Source organism: Pogoniulus pusillus, chromosome 22 (assembly GCF_015220805.1).
Source record: "Pogoniulus pusillus isolate bPogPus1 chromosome 22, bPogPus1.pri, whole genome shotgun sequence".
NCBI lineage: Eukaryota > Metazoa > Chordata > Aves > Piciformes > Lybiidae > Pogoniulus > Pogoniulus pusillus.
The window spans coordinates 15,817,641-15,833,466 of NC_087285.1; the positions used below are offsets into that span (position 1 = coordinate 15,817,641).

At 40.0% G+C, this 15,826-nt stretch overlaps 1 protein-coding gene across 2 annotated transcripts in view; it reads left to right on the forward strand.

Moving 5' to 3' along the window:
- RNF145 (ring finger protein 145) overlaps window positions 1-15,826 on the forward strand; it is a 44,755-nt gene that overhangs the window by 14,326 nt on the left and 14,603 nt on the right. For both annotated transcript variants that reach the window (XM_064161947.1, XM_064161948.1), the window contains exons 3-4: window positions 4,959-5,067; window positions 11,075-11,166. In XM_064161947.1, the coding sequence (XP_064018017.1) occupies window positions 4,959-5,067; window positions 11,075-11,166 (201 nt within the window). The remainder of the gene's footprint in view (window positions 1-4,958; window positions 5,068-11,074; window positions 11,167-15,826) is intronic.

The following is a 15,826-nucleotide window of genomic DNA, read 5'->3' on the forward strand; positions in this document are numbered from 1 at the left end:
GAGCTCTAAAGGATATTGTTTAAAAGTCATGCACTCTTGTGACAGACATTTGAACATAGGCAGTTTGTTAAATCTGTGTGTAAATTGATGCGCAATCAGTGTGGTGACAGGTTATCCTGAGAGTTAGACGCTCTGAAATAAAGGTGCCAGTTGCTAGAATACTTCTGCCTTATCAAATACAGTCTTTGAGAAATCTTTCCCGTGTTATTGGTACTTTGGTGTTGTGGCCAAAAAGCTGTCTGATTAAACTGAGATGAAGACACTCCAGGGTTAGACTGAAATAAAATAACTGAGTAGTGCACTGATCTTGCACTGAGTCAGGAAGAACAGGAGTTTTGATGGTACTCTGTGGCTTATGACTTGCTCTTCACAGCAGGTTGCACTGCAAGCCATTTTACAATGGGCCTTTTACCCTCCTAGGATATGGACAGGAGGAAAGTTAGGGCCCTTCAAATTAATTTTCTGGTAGAACCCATGCAATTGTGCTCTTACTTTCTGGCACTCCAAGAAATGGTGTGATTTTGTTAAGAACTGTTATGAACTCTTTCATGTGTAAAGTACTCATTTTTAGATTAAAACTGCAGGAAACTTTGAGTAATAATGTGAAGTGGACACAAAGGATTTGTAATCATGCAAATGATCACTAAAACGTTTCAGGAAAGATGATGGGTTGAAACTTTGGTCATACTCTGTCCTTGTATGCAGCATGTCAATAAAACTCAGACACTTGAGCTGGGAAAGAGGTAGTGTGGAGTGAAAGAAGCTGGGAATTGTCTTGGTAGTGCACAAATACTAAGATTGCTGAAAGGCAATTGGTGAGCTGCTGCTTACCCTAACAATGAACATTGTGCAGTGAGAGGTTTTCATCTAGCTGAATCAACAAATTGTTGGTGAAGTCATGAGCTAGTTAATACATGTATTCTTGTCTAGCAATGTATAACTTAGCTTTCCTGCTTGTTACTGTTCATTTTCTCCAGTGAGTCCTGAACCTGGACTGTCTTGCAGTACAGGCAGTAGAAGTTCTCTGCTTCCTTGTGCTCCTGAGTGGTGGGTCTCTGTATTTGTAAGGTTGACAGAAGAGGTCTTCTCTAAGCAGTTGTTATAGCTGGAAGCTTAAGGACGCAATTCAGCCTAAGCACTAGGGCACTACTACTGCATTCAGGAGAGAGTTTGTCCTGTCCTGGCTTTGTCTTTTTTTAACCTGTGTTAGAATGGTTTCTTTACCAGGATGAAATTCAGATTTCACTGACCCTGCTGCTTACACTTAAGCAAAACTGTTTTCAGTGGGTTCAAAGGCACAATACATCAAGCCCCAAGAAGTGTGAGTAGTGAGTGTGCATGGCCTAAATTGAGGGAAGGGAGTGCTCATTGCAGACCTAGAGCTGGGAGCTTTGGCTGGAAGTGGACATTAGTTACTGTTAACCTATGTTTGAAGGTTACCCAGTAAGACAACTGTTTCTCAAACTGTAACTGCTTGTGTGGAGAGTCTCTCCAAAGGGATATATATTTTCAACAACAAGTTTTCTTCTTACAGAGGCAGTGCAAATGAAAACAGAATGTAATGATTTAGATGAGAAAGCTGCTGTGAGAAATTTTAATTTCCTGGTTCTTTGTTTAGAAGTACAATCTTGCTTATGTTCTACACTAATTACATAATTTGTCCAAGTAAGAACAAAGGCAATAGAATATTGCTGCTGGTATGTCTGAATTTGGGCTCGTCTGTCCTTTCTTCTGCAATGAGACAGTTTGGCAACGAATTATTTGCCTTTTCTTTTTTTAAGCGTGCTTTGGCAGAAGCACTGTCAATAAAAATGAGGTTGGTACCACTTTGGGAATAGGGCCTCTGCAGCAAAAGTGTAAATATTGCAGTATGAAGTGTGTTGAAATCTCTCTTATCAAGGCACAAGAGGGAATTGTAAATAAGACTGAAAGGAAACTACTTTAAATGTCTCTCATTCTCCCTCTCTTGAAAATCTAACAATTAGAGCAAATGGCTGCTTCAAAGTGAACATTTGAATTCCAGCCCAAACTCATGAGCAGTGGAGTTCATTGCTTAAGCTTCTGCAGTAACCTTGGCTGTCTCATGCTGCTTCCTGGTGCAGTGTTGTGAGCATCTGTGCTGTTTGGAAGTCTTCTGTTTGAAAGGCACATGTGATAGTAATCTTCTCATCCTTTGACTTGTATTTGGACTTTTTTTCTTCTTCAGTGTATCATGCCATTGAAGTTGTGATGGTGTAGAGAAGAATGACCTTCTGTCACTTCTTAAATAGTGCTACATAACATGGCAGTGTTGGAGTGCAGTTGCTGCCCTCTAAAAAAAAAAGTCTTCCTTCAAAGAAAGTGTCCCAGCACCACACAAATACATCATCATGTGGCCAAGGATCAGACTTTAATGTGATAAAATAAGATACAGATGACAGAGATTGAGTGCAAATACAGTAAACAGGTATTCTTACACTATTTATAGAGTAATAGAAGAATAAAAGACTGCATAATAAACTCCATTTAGTTCTTCACCTGAACATGAGTCATGGGGTATACTGAGAGATTTAGAGAGAGCACCCCAAGTGCTGGAATGATATATGGTTGTGCCATGTGGGTTGTCACAACGAGAGAATTGTCCCTAACTAAGCAGCCAAAGGAAAGTAGCGAGTACAGCAGAGATGAGGTGTTCAGAATGTCTGCAAGTGGTGTGAGAGCTGCTGGAGCTGGCTCATGATATTGTGGAGTGGTGCAAACTAGTTAAATGTCTTCATGGAGGTTCTGCTGAGGAGTTCCTTCTCTTGCCACATGTGTTTCTTACATGTTTTTGATAAAAGGAAGGTGGTGAACAGAGAAGATAAATTCTGTTACATATGGCTGTTTGCTAAGGAAGATGACAGTGCAGACTACCTGCTGTGTTGTATCAATTCAAAGTGTTTTATTATGTATAAAACAATTGCCAGAAGGATCCTCTTGTGGTGCCATGTTTCAGGACCCTACAAAAAAATCAAAATAAGTAATAGACCCATAGAATGGTTTGGGATGGAAGGAACCTTTAGCAGTCTTCTAGTCCAACCCTTCAGAAGTGTGCAGGGACGTCTTGAACTAAATATGGTTGCTCAGAGCCCTGTCCTGCCTGGCCTGGAATGTTTCCAGGGATGAGGCATCTGTCACCTCCCTGTGTGACCTGGACCAGTGTTTTGCCATCCTCATTGTAAAAACAGTTTCTGTCCTAGCCTGTCCTCACAGTAGCAGGGTTCCAGCTCTTGGATCATTTTCATAAATCAAATGGACACTGTACAGAAGCTAGTGGTGGTTACTTGTGTGATACTTCGTTTTAATCAAATAAACTGTCAGCTGTTTCAGCTTTTGGAAAGATGTATCCTCAAGAGATGTGCAACTTGTCATAGCTGTTTTATGAAAGTAGTTGAAAAATTCTCTTTAATGTGAAATTTTGTATTTGTTTATGTTCTATAGTTGTAATTTAAAAAGATAAGTAAACGGGCTTTGTTTCTCTAGCATCACTGCTGACATCCAGATTGATCTTTGCTTGGCATCCCATGGATCTAACGCCTTTTCTAGAAGCATGTTGCAAGTTATCTTCTTGAAGACCTAGCTGTTGGTAGAGTTTTACAGAGATGGCATATTGAAGATGGCAGATGTTAAGTAGCCTTGAAGTACTTCTACATAAACACTCTGAAATTGTACCTTTCAAATATGGGACTATGTTCTCAAGCTGTTTTAGAGTAACTGGTTGCCCCACTGCTTGAGTGCCTGATCCCAGAGTTACTTTGAGCTTTTTAGAAATACTTGAAATAATGTACAAACTAACTCCATTTAAAAGTCTATGACTAGTGTTGGTGCATAGATTGAGGAAGCTTTGAATTTAATGTGATTAGTATAGCTCTGAATGTCAGCATAAGTTCTTGTGTAGCATTTTAGATTTAGCTGCAGAGGAGTTGTTAGCTGTTACTGGGTTTTTTTCCTAAATGGCTTTCAGGGCTAGGCACTTGAGCTGACCTTCAGAAAGAGCATGAGTGCACAGTATTGTGATGGAGAGCTCAGAAATAAAGATTAGTAAGGGTACCATGTGCTGGGGTTTTGACCTGCAGTCTCTCTGGAAAAGAGAAGAGGATGAACATAATACCACTCAGTACTGAAGGGGACTTAAAAATAGGGCTTTGTTTAAGGATCCTAATAAAGGTGTATATGAAAAGGTGTATATGCTTATTAGAGAGGCTACTGAGCAGGCAGGCTATAGTCTGAAAGAGTAAAGCCGTATCTGCATCAGGTCTTTTTCCATAGACTTACTAGATGCTAACAAGAAGTAGAGGAACTACTGATATAAATACTCATAAATCTTAGGCTGTGTTGAGTCTTGTCCTTGATTTATTCATCACTAATAGCTTGAATGTGCTTTATATTGCTGGTGTGGAGAACAGCCTGTGTATCTCCATGACACTATCTCAAATTATGGGCATGCATAAATGTGTCTTTAAACCACAAAGAAACAGCAGAAGAATTAAAATGTGTGATGTTAATCAGCATGGAAAAGTGTTCTTTGTGTCCTTTACTTGAACAAAAAAGGATTTTTTACATCAGTTGACTGAGTTCTGATAGAGAGGGAAAAAGCAACACCAAGCTTTCACTTGGAAAAAGGATACCCAGGCTCATTTCCCCTTTGTTACGTAGGTTATGTTAATTTAGTCATTAAAACACTGGATCAAGTCCATTTTTTGACATCTAGATATGATCTCACAGAAGCTGGTTCAGCTGTTTCTGTTCATGAGAAAAAAAAAGTAGCCGTTTTTTTGTGTGCTGTGTCTTGATGAGAGGAAAATGTAGCTATGTGACTTTCAAAACCAAATGAAAACAAAGGTGGTTAAAGAGATCTGAATAACTGGAGTGTTAATTCATGTTAAAATACTTGGAATTAGGTAGTGTTTTGAAATTTCAACCTCTGCTTTTCGTTACAGGTTACATCTTAAGTGTGGTGCTCCTAACTTTACCAAGGCAACACCTGGTTCGGCTCTACCTGTACTTTTTGACTGCACTGCTGCTTTATGCTGGGCACCAAATTTCCAGGTAAGAGTGAATGGCTTAATTTTGATTTGGGACTTAGGAAAGTTACCGATATTTTGTTAATATCTTGTATAAATGGGATACATCTGGTTTCGTGGAGGCATTTTTTTCCATGCCAAGAACCTAACTGTATCTTGCTGTTCATCCTGAAAAAAATACAGAATTAAATATGCAGTCAGGTGTATTTTCATTGATTTAAAAGGAATTTTGACCTACATTTCTGTAGAGGGCAGTGTCCATTAATCTGAGGAAGATACAACACTTAGCACAGAACTAAATGTGGCCTGTGATGTAGTCATCAGAGTTACTCAATGGTTTGACTAACGTGCTTTCAGCTCTGGAGCGTTCTGCAAAGCAGATGGGATGTTACTTTTTGTGGCTCCTACAATGAGAGAAAATAGAGATATGGAAGATGCTAAAAGTAAAGTAACAGGGGGATTTATTCTTAAATTTGTCTTTGTTTATATAATGTGTCTTACAATGAAAATGAAAAGGCAGAGCAAAATAAAGATGCAAAAAATAAAATGCAAAACAAGAGACTGAAGAACACTTGAGTTGAACAAGACAGAGTCAGTCATCTTCTCTGGCTTCAGCTAAAGCTGTTGAAAGCCAGCATAAACTGTCATGCTGACAACAAGTTTAATTGGAACCAAGGAGAGTGCCGTCACACTAATGGCTTCACATGGGAAGTTCTGAAAATATGGACTTGAGCCTGATTTATTTTGGTGCCTGCTGATGGGAAACATCTAAAAACGTGCTTTTGATTGATTTAAGCAAAGTAGTAGGTTCGTTATTTCGGCACTGAAATTGTTGTGGTAAAGTATATCTTCTACTCAGTATGTTGCAGTTCAGGGGAGTGTTAATGAAGGTTTTGTGGTGACTTGACATGTCACTGTTGTGACTGTCAGAGCTGCAGTTAATGATTTCCTGAATGGATGAGAGTGCAAGAAAGGAATTATGGCCTCTCATTGCCTGGGTTGGAAGGAAAGAGGGATTTTTATCATCCTCAGGGGAGTCCTGAGTTTTTATAGATACAGTTTGTGGATGTTTCTTACAGGGCTGAAGGCTTAGTTACTAGAAAAAGCAACCTGAACATTTTTATTTCAACACAAGTTCTTGGTTGATAAAGCCTAGTAGCAAATACCCGTCAGGCACAGGGCTTTGGTCCAGAACATTTACTGCTAGAGATCTTTATGCCATTCTGGATCTTTACATGATTTAAAAGGAAGTGAGATGGTATGGATTTTGGTTGCAATGTTAAAGTATAGCATGGTGTTTGGGTTTAATACCTTTTTTGTTTGTGTTTGTATGTAATCTTAATTCACGTAACATTTATTGCTTTGTTACAGGCTTCATTGAAACCTGTTAGATATCTGTTGCTTAGACTGTTTGGTGTATTCATAGAGCTTTATTTGATAATTGTGGAATGACTTAATAAAGACTTTAATTAAATCTTGAATAAAAAGGCACCAAAAATGTATTTAATTAAAAGATGTCTAGGATTCAAATAGTCTAGCACTATTCCCTAGCTATTTTGCAAAGATAATGTAGTTGCTAACAGTTTTGAGTGTGCCTACCTGTTCCCTAGATAGAAGACTGACTTGGTTTGGAAGGAAGCAACATGCAAAGAGCTTTTAGCAGCACCCATCTTCGTATAATATGGGGAGTGACACTTGCAGTAGCTTTTCAAAAGCCATTAGTTTTAATATTGAAAACAGTGAAGCATGGCACATAAAACGTTAGTGGAGCTATTCCTTCTGTTGCCAAAGCTATCCAATTCCAACTGGTGTTTCTATTCAGCAGAGTGATCATAGCAAGACACACAGTAGTCACATGTGCAAACTGTTTCTGAGTGTTTTTTGGTTAATACTCAGTTTAGACCTGAAAACTTCTGTGAGTTGCTTGCATGCAATACCAGTTGGGATGCTATTTAAGTCAGATGAAGAGGTCTCATATTGAGGCCAGTTTGGTTAATGCAAATTATAGAACAAGACCAGAATCAGCTGGCACTTGTGACTCTGCAGTGTCCTGGAAATTCTGAGCTGTTGAAAGACTTCAGCTTTCAGTCCTTTTTTTCCATCCCAGAAATAGCTTGCAGTTCAGCTGCAAGTCTGGGAATAACAGTATGTGAATTTTATAGTTAAGCTCTCACTTCAGACTTCCAGGTCTGTGTGACCTTGACAAATCGCCTAACTTCTTTGGTGTTTGTTTCCTTATTTGCAAGACTGAGAATTACCTTAATGTGTAAAGATTGGTTAGATAATGTTTGTGAACACTTGCAGAGTCCAAAAAGGTGCTACGTTTGTATGGCAATTTGGGTGGAGATAATGTACCATCTGTTTATGGCAAAAGGAGAAGTCATCTTTAAAAATGAAAATCCTGCTGCTCCTGACAAGGAAAATGGATGTTGGTTTTACTTACAGTGTTCCTGCACAAATGTCTTGCTTAAAAGGATCACATCTCTTTTGCCCATTTCCAGCAGTAAAACTGGGAAAAACAAATCATACAGTTAGACAGAAAAGAAATGATGCCATTAAACACACTGTTAATGCAAACCCACCACCAACAAAATCAAATATTGTTGTATTTCATGTTTTGTAGTTATGATTATTTCAGGCATTCAGCCATGCAATGCTTAGATGGGGAAGGAGCAAGAAGATGAACTGTTTCTTACAGATAATCTTAAAATGCACTTAACTTTAAGGTTGCCTGTAGACATTTAGAACCTATGAAAGTGTTTGATGTTGACAGCAGTGATTAATCAGCCAAAGTAAATGTCAGCAGTATGAGTCAATTAGGTCAGGTAACCACTGTGTCTTATGTCAGTCAATTACAAAGCATATTTTGAACAGAAGACCTTTCTGCACTTTTACACATGACCATTTTTTGTTACTCAAGCACTGCATCTTTACCTTTCTAGAGCAGTGTTGGTCATGGTTGTCCCTGAGTGCATGTTAATAGTCCAGCAGCTCGATCAAATGAGGCTGGGAATACATCTACAGAATGAGCAGCAGGCAATCTGATGTAAGCTTTAATCTTATATCCTACTTCTCTGAAATAACAAAGTAGCTTCAGTCATTTCATTAACTAGTAAAAAACGATTTTAGGATTCTTGTTTTCTTACACTGGTGCAGTAACATGAGCAATTCTCTAATGCAAAAAGCTGCTGCTTAATACAGCTTTAATTGATCAAAATTGAGTACAGGCATTTGCTCTTCTCAGCATCTTGTATGGCACTGCAGCTGTTTGAGGCATCTTCTGATTGGTGTCTGTGCCGAAAGATCCTTGTGTTTGTACTGGTAATAAGAGAATCACTGCTTTGACTTTCCTTATTCAGACATCATCTACAAATAATATTTAAAAAGTTTGGGAGATGTTAAAACATTGTTTCTCCAAGCTGCGTGGCCTAAAACTCAATTAATGAGAGTTACTTAAAGAATTACACCAAGTACAGACCTGTGTCCGTGACTGAATTGGGTAGACAACAGCAAGAAGTGTAGCTTGAAGGAATTTGGGTCATCTCCAGGCACACTTCTGGTGTTGAAAAAGCAACAGTTAGTGCAGCTTTGTTGGTATGTCTTAGCTAAATTGTGTGAGGTCATCTTGCTACACTTGGTATCCTGGGTGATTTTGTAACCTATTTCCTTACAGATATTGAAGAAACTTGATGTTGCCACTGCTTTCTGTTGCATTCTTGAAGTAGCCAGTGTTTTCATCATAAATTTGAGGGTGGAACATGAAATTGATAATACAAAAAGTAATCTTCAGCACAGAATCATAGAATGGTAGGGGTTGGAAGAGACCTCTGGAGATGGAGTCCAAACCTCCTGCTAACCCAAATATGCCTGGATCAGGTTCCACAGGAACATGTCCAGGCAGGTTTTGAAAGCCTCCAGGGAAGGACACTCTACAACCTCTCTGGACAGCCTGTCCCAGTGCTCCATCACCCTCACAGTAAAGAGGTTTCTCCTTAAGTTCAAGTGGACCCTCCTGCATTCTACTTCATAACCACTGCCCCTTGTCCTATTGCTGGCCACCAGCGAAGAGAGCCCAGCCCCATCCTTGTGCCGCTCCACCCTTTAGATACTAATACACATTTATAAGATCTCTTCTTAGTCTTCTCCTTCTCATGCTAAAGAGCCTCAGGTCTCAGCCTCTCCTTGTAAGAGAGATACTCCAGTCCTCTAATCATCTCTATGGTCCTAGCTAGCACTATCCAGCATGTTGCAACTGGTGTTATTTTTTTGTCCATGCTTTCAGAAGGTGCTGTCTGCAAGTTCGTGTGAAATAAATGAAAACAAATGCCCAACTATGTCCCTAAAATTACATCCATATGGGTGTTGGAAGGTGGAAAAAAACCCCTTGTGCTTAGTTGTATCTTGATAGCAAGAAGGAAGACTCTCACTAGAATCTTAGATGGCTTTTCAGTCCTCAGGTGTGTTTAATTGCAGGTTACTGTCTGAAGAACCTGTTTCAACATACCTCCCATATACGATGACACTTGAAATGCAGCAGTGAGTAGGCAGGGTTGTCAGCTGTGAAGAACAGACTTTGAAGTGTTTGAGTACTTAGAGATTTAGATGTTAAATTCCAGAGATTTCTTTTTTTTTTTTTTGCAAATGAAAAGGTGAGTACCTTAGGTTGGAGTAGCAAGCTAATGCTAGAAGGGTGTATTGCCACATATTTGGGGAGAAGCAAATGCTTTCCAGTAGCACAGTTACATATTTTTCTTCATTGAAATAAAAAACACAGTTTTTGTATTGGTTGTCGTTTCTTCTACTGTTAGCCTTGCTTTGACCATGTCTGTTCCCAGCGAGCATGGCTGGCTCACTGATATAAATAAATATGTAATAAATGAAGTGCCATGTCCCTTGAGCAAACAGGCTCTGCTAGCTCTGCCAGGTCAGATCAAGTGTGTCTGTCTAGCATTCCTGGCATGTGATGCAGCTAGACATGAATGACTGGACAGTGTCAGCCAGATACAAGCATAGGCTTAGTTGTGCTGCTGGTGGCAGAGTTGGGAGTGTCCTAACAAGAGTGTAGTGGCAGACAAACTGGGAATGGAAACGGAAGGGTCTCTGGGGCAAGGCAGAAAAAGGTGGGAGGTCTGGATGCAAAGGATCATGAGTACTGCCCGCTGTCTAATGGCAGGGGATTAAGGAGTCACTGGAGAATTACTGCTGTGCTGTTCCAGAATTGCTTTCTGGAAGCTTAGAATGCTTGCTTGTAGCATGAAGCTCCCACATTTGAGTTGTATTGCTGTTATGTATGTTAGTCTGCTTGAGAGCTCAGCTGATGGATGATAACCAACAGCAGAAAAATGCCTGCCCTCCTAGGCAGCCTTCCCTGAGAAACTACCAATGTCCTGTCAGATCTTCAAGATTATCTCACTGTAACTGTCAGTAATCTGTCAGTCTGAGGGCATGTGTTTAGTCCCCCAAGTTTCCCAGGAGAGAGCTAAACTTTGAAATCATGTTGGATAAAAGGATTAAGAAGCAGCTCTCTTTCCTGACTCTGGTGCAGGACTGTCACTTTTCCTTCATACCTTTTTTTTAATTCAATGCAAAGAGATCATTAATCTACAAAATACTCCTAAGCTTTAAATTGGAAAACCTTTCTGTCCACCTTGCAAATTGTGTGTTTTCACATGGAGCTGGTGAGAGAAGAAATAATAGGAAGAAGAACACTTAAGAAGGATACTTAAAAATGGAATGGTGCTTAAGAGGCTTTGTCAATAAGCGGTTTCACGCTGCGCTCTAAAGAACAGTTTGTATATCCCAAAGGAGTCTTAGTGATGCAAGTGAGTCTAATTACAGGTAATACTTCTCTTGCTGAAGTCATGCCTCAGATCCTTGCATCCATGAGGCTGCTGTAACAATAGTGTAAATACTGCTTTTTGTAATTTAGACGATTGACTGTGACATACACTGAAGTTGCATGTGTGGAATGTATACATTGCTGTTTTTCTGATCAGATGAATCTTAATAGTTTGTGGGTTTATGTTTTTTAGGGATTATGTGAGGAGTGAATTGGAATCAGGGTATGAAGGACCAATGTACTTGGAACCTCTGTCTATGAATCGCTTCATGACTGCTTTAGTAGGTAAGTGCTTTAAAGGGGTGTGGTGCAGGAGAGAGCTTTGCCTTATTCTCTGCATTGAAACCTATGCACATTTTACCTCTTGATTTCAAATTTCTCATTCCACTTCTGATATCTGTGATTGTTGTTAATATACAAGAGGAATAGAAAACTAGGTGTTTCCAGCCTGGCTTTTTCTGTGCTATGGATTCATCCATGCTCTCATACTTGCATCTTTCAAGTATTTTCTATGTTTGTTTGTCATACTGTGTCCCTATGGTGTTCTCAGACTTAATCAGATTCAGAAGCCTGGACTGTCTACAGTAATGTTTAGGTGGAAAGCACAGTAGAAATTTCAGTAGTAATGTATATTTGTACTGCAATGTGTTGTACAAGTATTTATTTGTCTTTATGGATGAGCCTGTCATTCTGTTATAAAAAAACCCAAACAAATAAAAAGCCTGATGAAACAGATTTGTGGATGTATGCAAAGGACCACTGGCTACTTTTTAAATTTTAAACAGAGTCCCAGGAATAGTTCTAATCAATGAGTTAGGGTAAGAAGTCAATACTACATTTAAATTGTGTATGATTAATGGCAGAGATGACTTCTCTACCTTTGGACTTTCTCTGCTGTTCCTTTACCCTTTGAACTTTGACTGGAAGAGGAAAAAAATCAGTGTCAAGCTTGCTACCTTAGACCATATGCTCTGCTGAAAGCATATTGGAATACACACACACCACATGTGTTTTGAAATTAAGCCTGAGACAAGCACTGAAGAAAAATCTTCCTTAATTCCTTTCACTAAGATCTATGGTTTTCATCAGGTTATTGACAGATTTAGTGAGCCATGCACTGTTCGCAAAACTCAGCTGCTTTCTGTTTACTTGCAGCTGCTACTGGCAGATATAAATGAGTTTACAGTATGTTAAGTCTACCAGAGTATATCTATCTCCTGTTTGCCTGCCTATTTACTTTGCAATGCAGCATTTGTCTTTGCTTTTAGTATTTTTAAAATAGAAATAGCATCAGTATTTTTAAAGGACAGGAAATCTTTAGATATAATTTCTTCTCTATTCTATATTTCTAGATGGATGTTTTACTGTCTTGTCAAGTGACACTAAAGGGCAAACTAAAGACTTCAGCATGTTTATGAGAAAACATTTTTAATTAGTTGTTTGAATCTCTCTCAGGTACAATGCAGGGTCCTATGATTAAACAGGATCCCTCAGAGAGCATCACAAAGCAGCAGGCAGGCCTGGGCAAGAAGAAATCTGGAGACACTGTGTCATTTAGTGACATTTTCTCAGAAGCCAAGCTGAGAGTCAGGCTTGTTACGCTTCATCCAGGTTTCAATTTCAGTTGAAAATAAATGATGAGGAAAAGATAATGCTGTTTTTCATCCAGTACAGTTCTAGATTGTACTGGGTGTTAGGCTAAAGTGTCTCCTTATTGTAACTTTTTCATAAGTAGATGTATGATTATACTAGCTAATGTGTACATTAATAATGGGGAAATTAAGTATCTTAGTTTCCTCTGCTCTTTAAAGCCAAGTGGAATTTTAGTCTTGATGGTGAGCAGTCACCTTTGGAAGGTGGGCTTTGAGGCTTGACAGCATTTTATGTAAAGATTAAATACTTTCTCAAATTTGTTATACACAAAGGTGTTTGCCCAGTGCAATCTGCTGTGTCTCAGGGGCATGCTACACTGGACTGTGGCATCCACACAATAAAATGAATACATGAGTGCTTTGCTCCACTATTTTCCTACGTGTTCTGTTAGAGTGTTGTGCTGCAGTACTGCTCATGAAGTCGCTGAGGCAGGTGCATGGGGCAGTAATGGTGCTACCAATATATCTCTGGTTCCTGAATGTCCTGGTCAGCATTAAAGGGATGATGTACAGTATGCCAGCCAGCTCACAAATTTAGCTTTGTTAATGATTTAACTTGTTAGTAGTTTTTGAATGGGCTCTCAGTCTCAAGTTGTGCCAGGGTAGGTATAGGCTGGATATTAGGAAGAAGTTCTTCACAGAGAGAGTGATTTCCCATTGGAATGGGCTGCCCAGGGAGGTGGTGGAGGCACCGTCCCTGAGGGTCTTCAAGAAAAGACTGGATGAGGCACTTAGTGCCATGGTCTAGTTGATTGGATAGGGCTGGGTGCTAGGTTGGACTGGATGATCTTGGAGGTCTCTTCCAACCTGGTTGATTCTATGATTCTTCCCCTGCATCAGTCTGACTGTTGACTAGGATTACAAATATGTTCCTAAGTGCTGGATGGAAGAAATATATTGTCTCCGAGTGTCTTGGATGGGCTTTGGGAGCATGTCAGCTGTGTTACAAAGCTGAATGGTTTTGGAATTAAAGCTGCTGTGAAGGCTTGCTTTCTCTTAGAGCACAACAATGGATTCTATATTCACTAAGACGTTCTGGGTTTTGCATAACAATTTAATGATGTAGCCACTGAGTTTGTTAACATCAGCTTTTTAAAATAGGGGTTGAAAAGAAGACATTTCCCTTCTGAAAGTGGCTGGAGCAGCAGCTGTACTGTTTTGGTTTCTAGTTGCATGCTTTTCATTAGCTTACAAGCTGAGAGGCCTTGGATACCTGTCAGCACTGCTTCACATATTTGCGGAGGTTCGGGGAAGGGAAGAGAATGGGCAGGAACTTAAGGCAGTAGATTTCTTCCTTATTGCCTCATTCTCTAGTGGAGGAGCCTTGCGTCCTACGGGGAGGATTCCAGCTGTCAGGCTCGTTAGCTATGTCTGGCAGGTTTTGGTCAGCAGCATTTAAGTTTACAGAATGCAAACATTCATCTGGATTTGCTAGTCTTAGCAGATAGAGCATTAAAACCTTTTTATGACTTGATATTAGGTACAAACTTAATTTTTTCTGACAGATCCTGCTCTCTATGTGATGACCAACAGGGTACAGCCTCACTTGGAGATAAACTATGATTTACTGCAGAGAAAGATAGTCTCTCCTGAACTAAGGTGCTGCTGATTCACAGTTTAAAAGGAGAAGTACCAGTCACTGAAAACTCCTTTGGAGGAATTTTCATGTCCTCTCTGAGGGTGCTGAGAATTGACAAAGCGCATACTTGAGGAAGGAGATTTGAGCCACCAGAGAAAATGCCTCTGTCTTTTGTTTTGATAGTGAACAACTCTCCTTCCCATTTGATCAGTGTTTAAATAAAAAAGGTGGAAGGGTCAGAGATTTTTAGCAGGAATGACCAGAATGCTGGCCACATCACTACTGCAGGGAAGCAGGTTTTGCTGTTGCATGAGATGAGACTGAGCTCAGAGGTCCTATCTTTTGACTGGAGAGCTCCAGAGTGATCCCAGAGAGGGCTGGGTCATTCAACGTGGTGTTGTTGCAATATTTTATTTCAGATGATGACACTCTTAGAACATGTTGGATGCTGGTGTTTGAATCTCTTTGTGCGTGGAGTTGGGTTGCCTTAGTTACCATGACTCGCAGAAATCCTCACAAGCTGACTGTGCCAGGCTGCTGGATATTACAGCACAACAGTGTGCTAGTGGTATCTTAAATAGGGTTGTAGCAACTTGTGTGTGGGCAGAGAACAACAAAGCAAAGGGAGAGTTCTTCAGAGCTGGAGTCTGTTGAAATTCTAAAAAGATGAGTGGAGTAACTTCCTCTGAGCCTTACAAGACCCAGTATGCTGATAGTATCTTGCTGAGAGCAGGGGTGCTTGTTCTGAAAAGAGATCTGCTAACTCAAAAATACATCTAGCAAATTGACAGCAGGACTAAACTTGAAAGAGAACATTGTGAAGGAGGAAGAACTGTGTATGCTTTAGTAGGGATTAGAGATTGCTTTCAGCACAGTTGCAGTTATTTTGAAAGGAGTCCTACGGCAGGAAAGTGAGGCAGAATGAGACCAAAACCTTGGCACTGCCTCTTCTTGCAGCTTCCCTCCCCAACCCATCTAGAGGAGCTTGCAAGGTCAGCAAGCTTATGTGAACACATGAAGTTAGCACTGACCTAGAGATGTTAACAGCCTTGATTTTGTTAGTCTGTGTGTTTCTATTGCAGAAACAGAGAGAGGAAGACTTGTGAAATGCAAACAGTGGAGGTAGCTTCAAAGCATGGTTTAGTACCATGTACTGTGGCTTCTGGGTGAAAGCTAACATAGATGGTGAATGAGATTCTGCTTTAAATAATAAGCAATAAAGTTTCTCCATACTGCAAAATGATGAGAATTGTTCTTACTCAGACACTGTGTTTCACCCTAGTCCTGTACAGTGTACAACTTCCAGTGACTGTAATGGGAGCAGCTACACTGGAGACGTCTGCTCAAGAAATACCACCCTCCAGATCTCTGGGTGTGTGAGAGAGATGTGCTCGTGCTTGAGTCCCTGCCAACTCTTAAAAGAGAATGTAGTTGTTAATTATCTGTCACTTGCAGGCTTCAGTGCTAATTTTGAGCAACTGCCTCTGGGCATTGTGAAATTATTGAAGTCTCAGGTGCTGACCTGGCTGTTCTCCTGTTGGCTGTTCTTGGCCAGTAATTCTTCTTGTCAGTGTAAATATTGTTGCTCTAAAAGACATTTGGGCCTCCCAGTTACTTTTTACTTTTTGGCGTCGATCAGGGTGGCATAGGCACATAGATGTGTTTCAGAAAAGCTACTGCTGTGTGCACAGGTAGAAAATGGAATTGGGCTTTG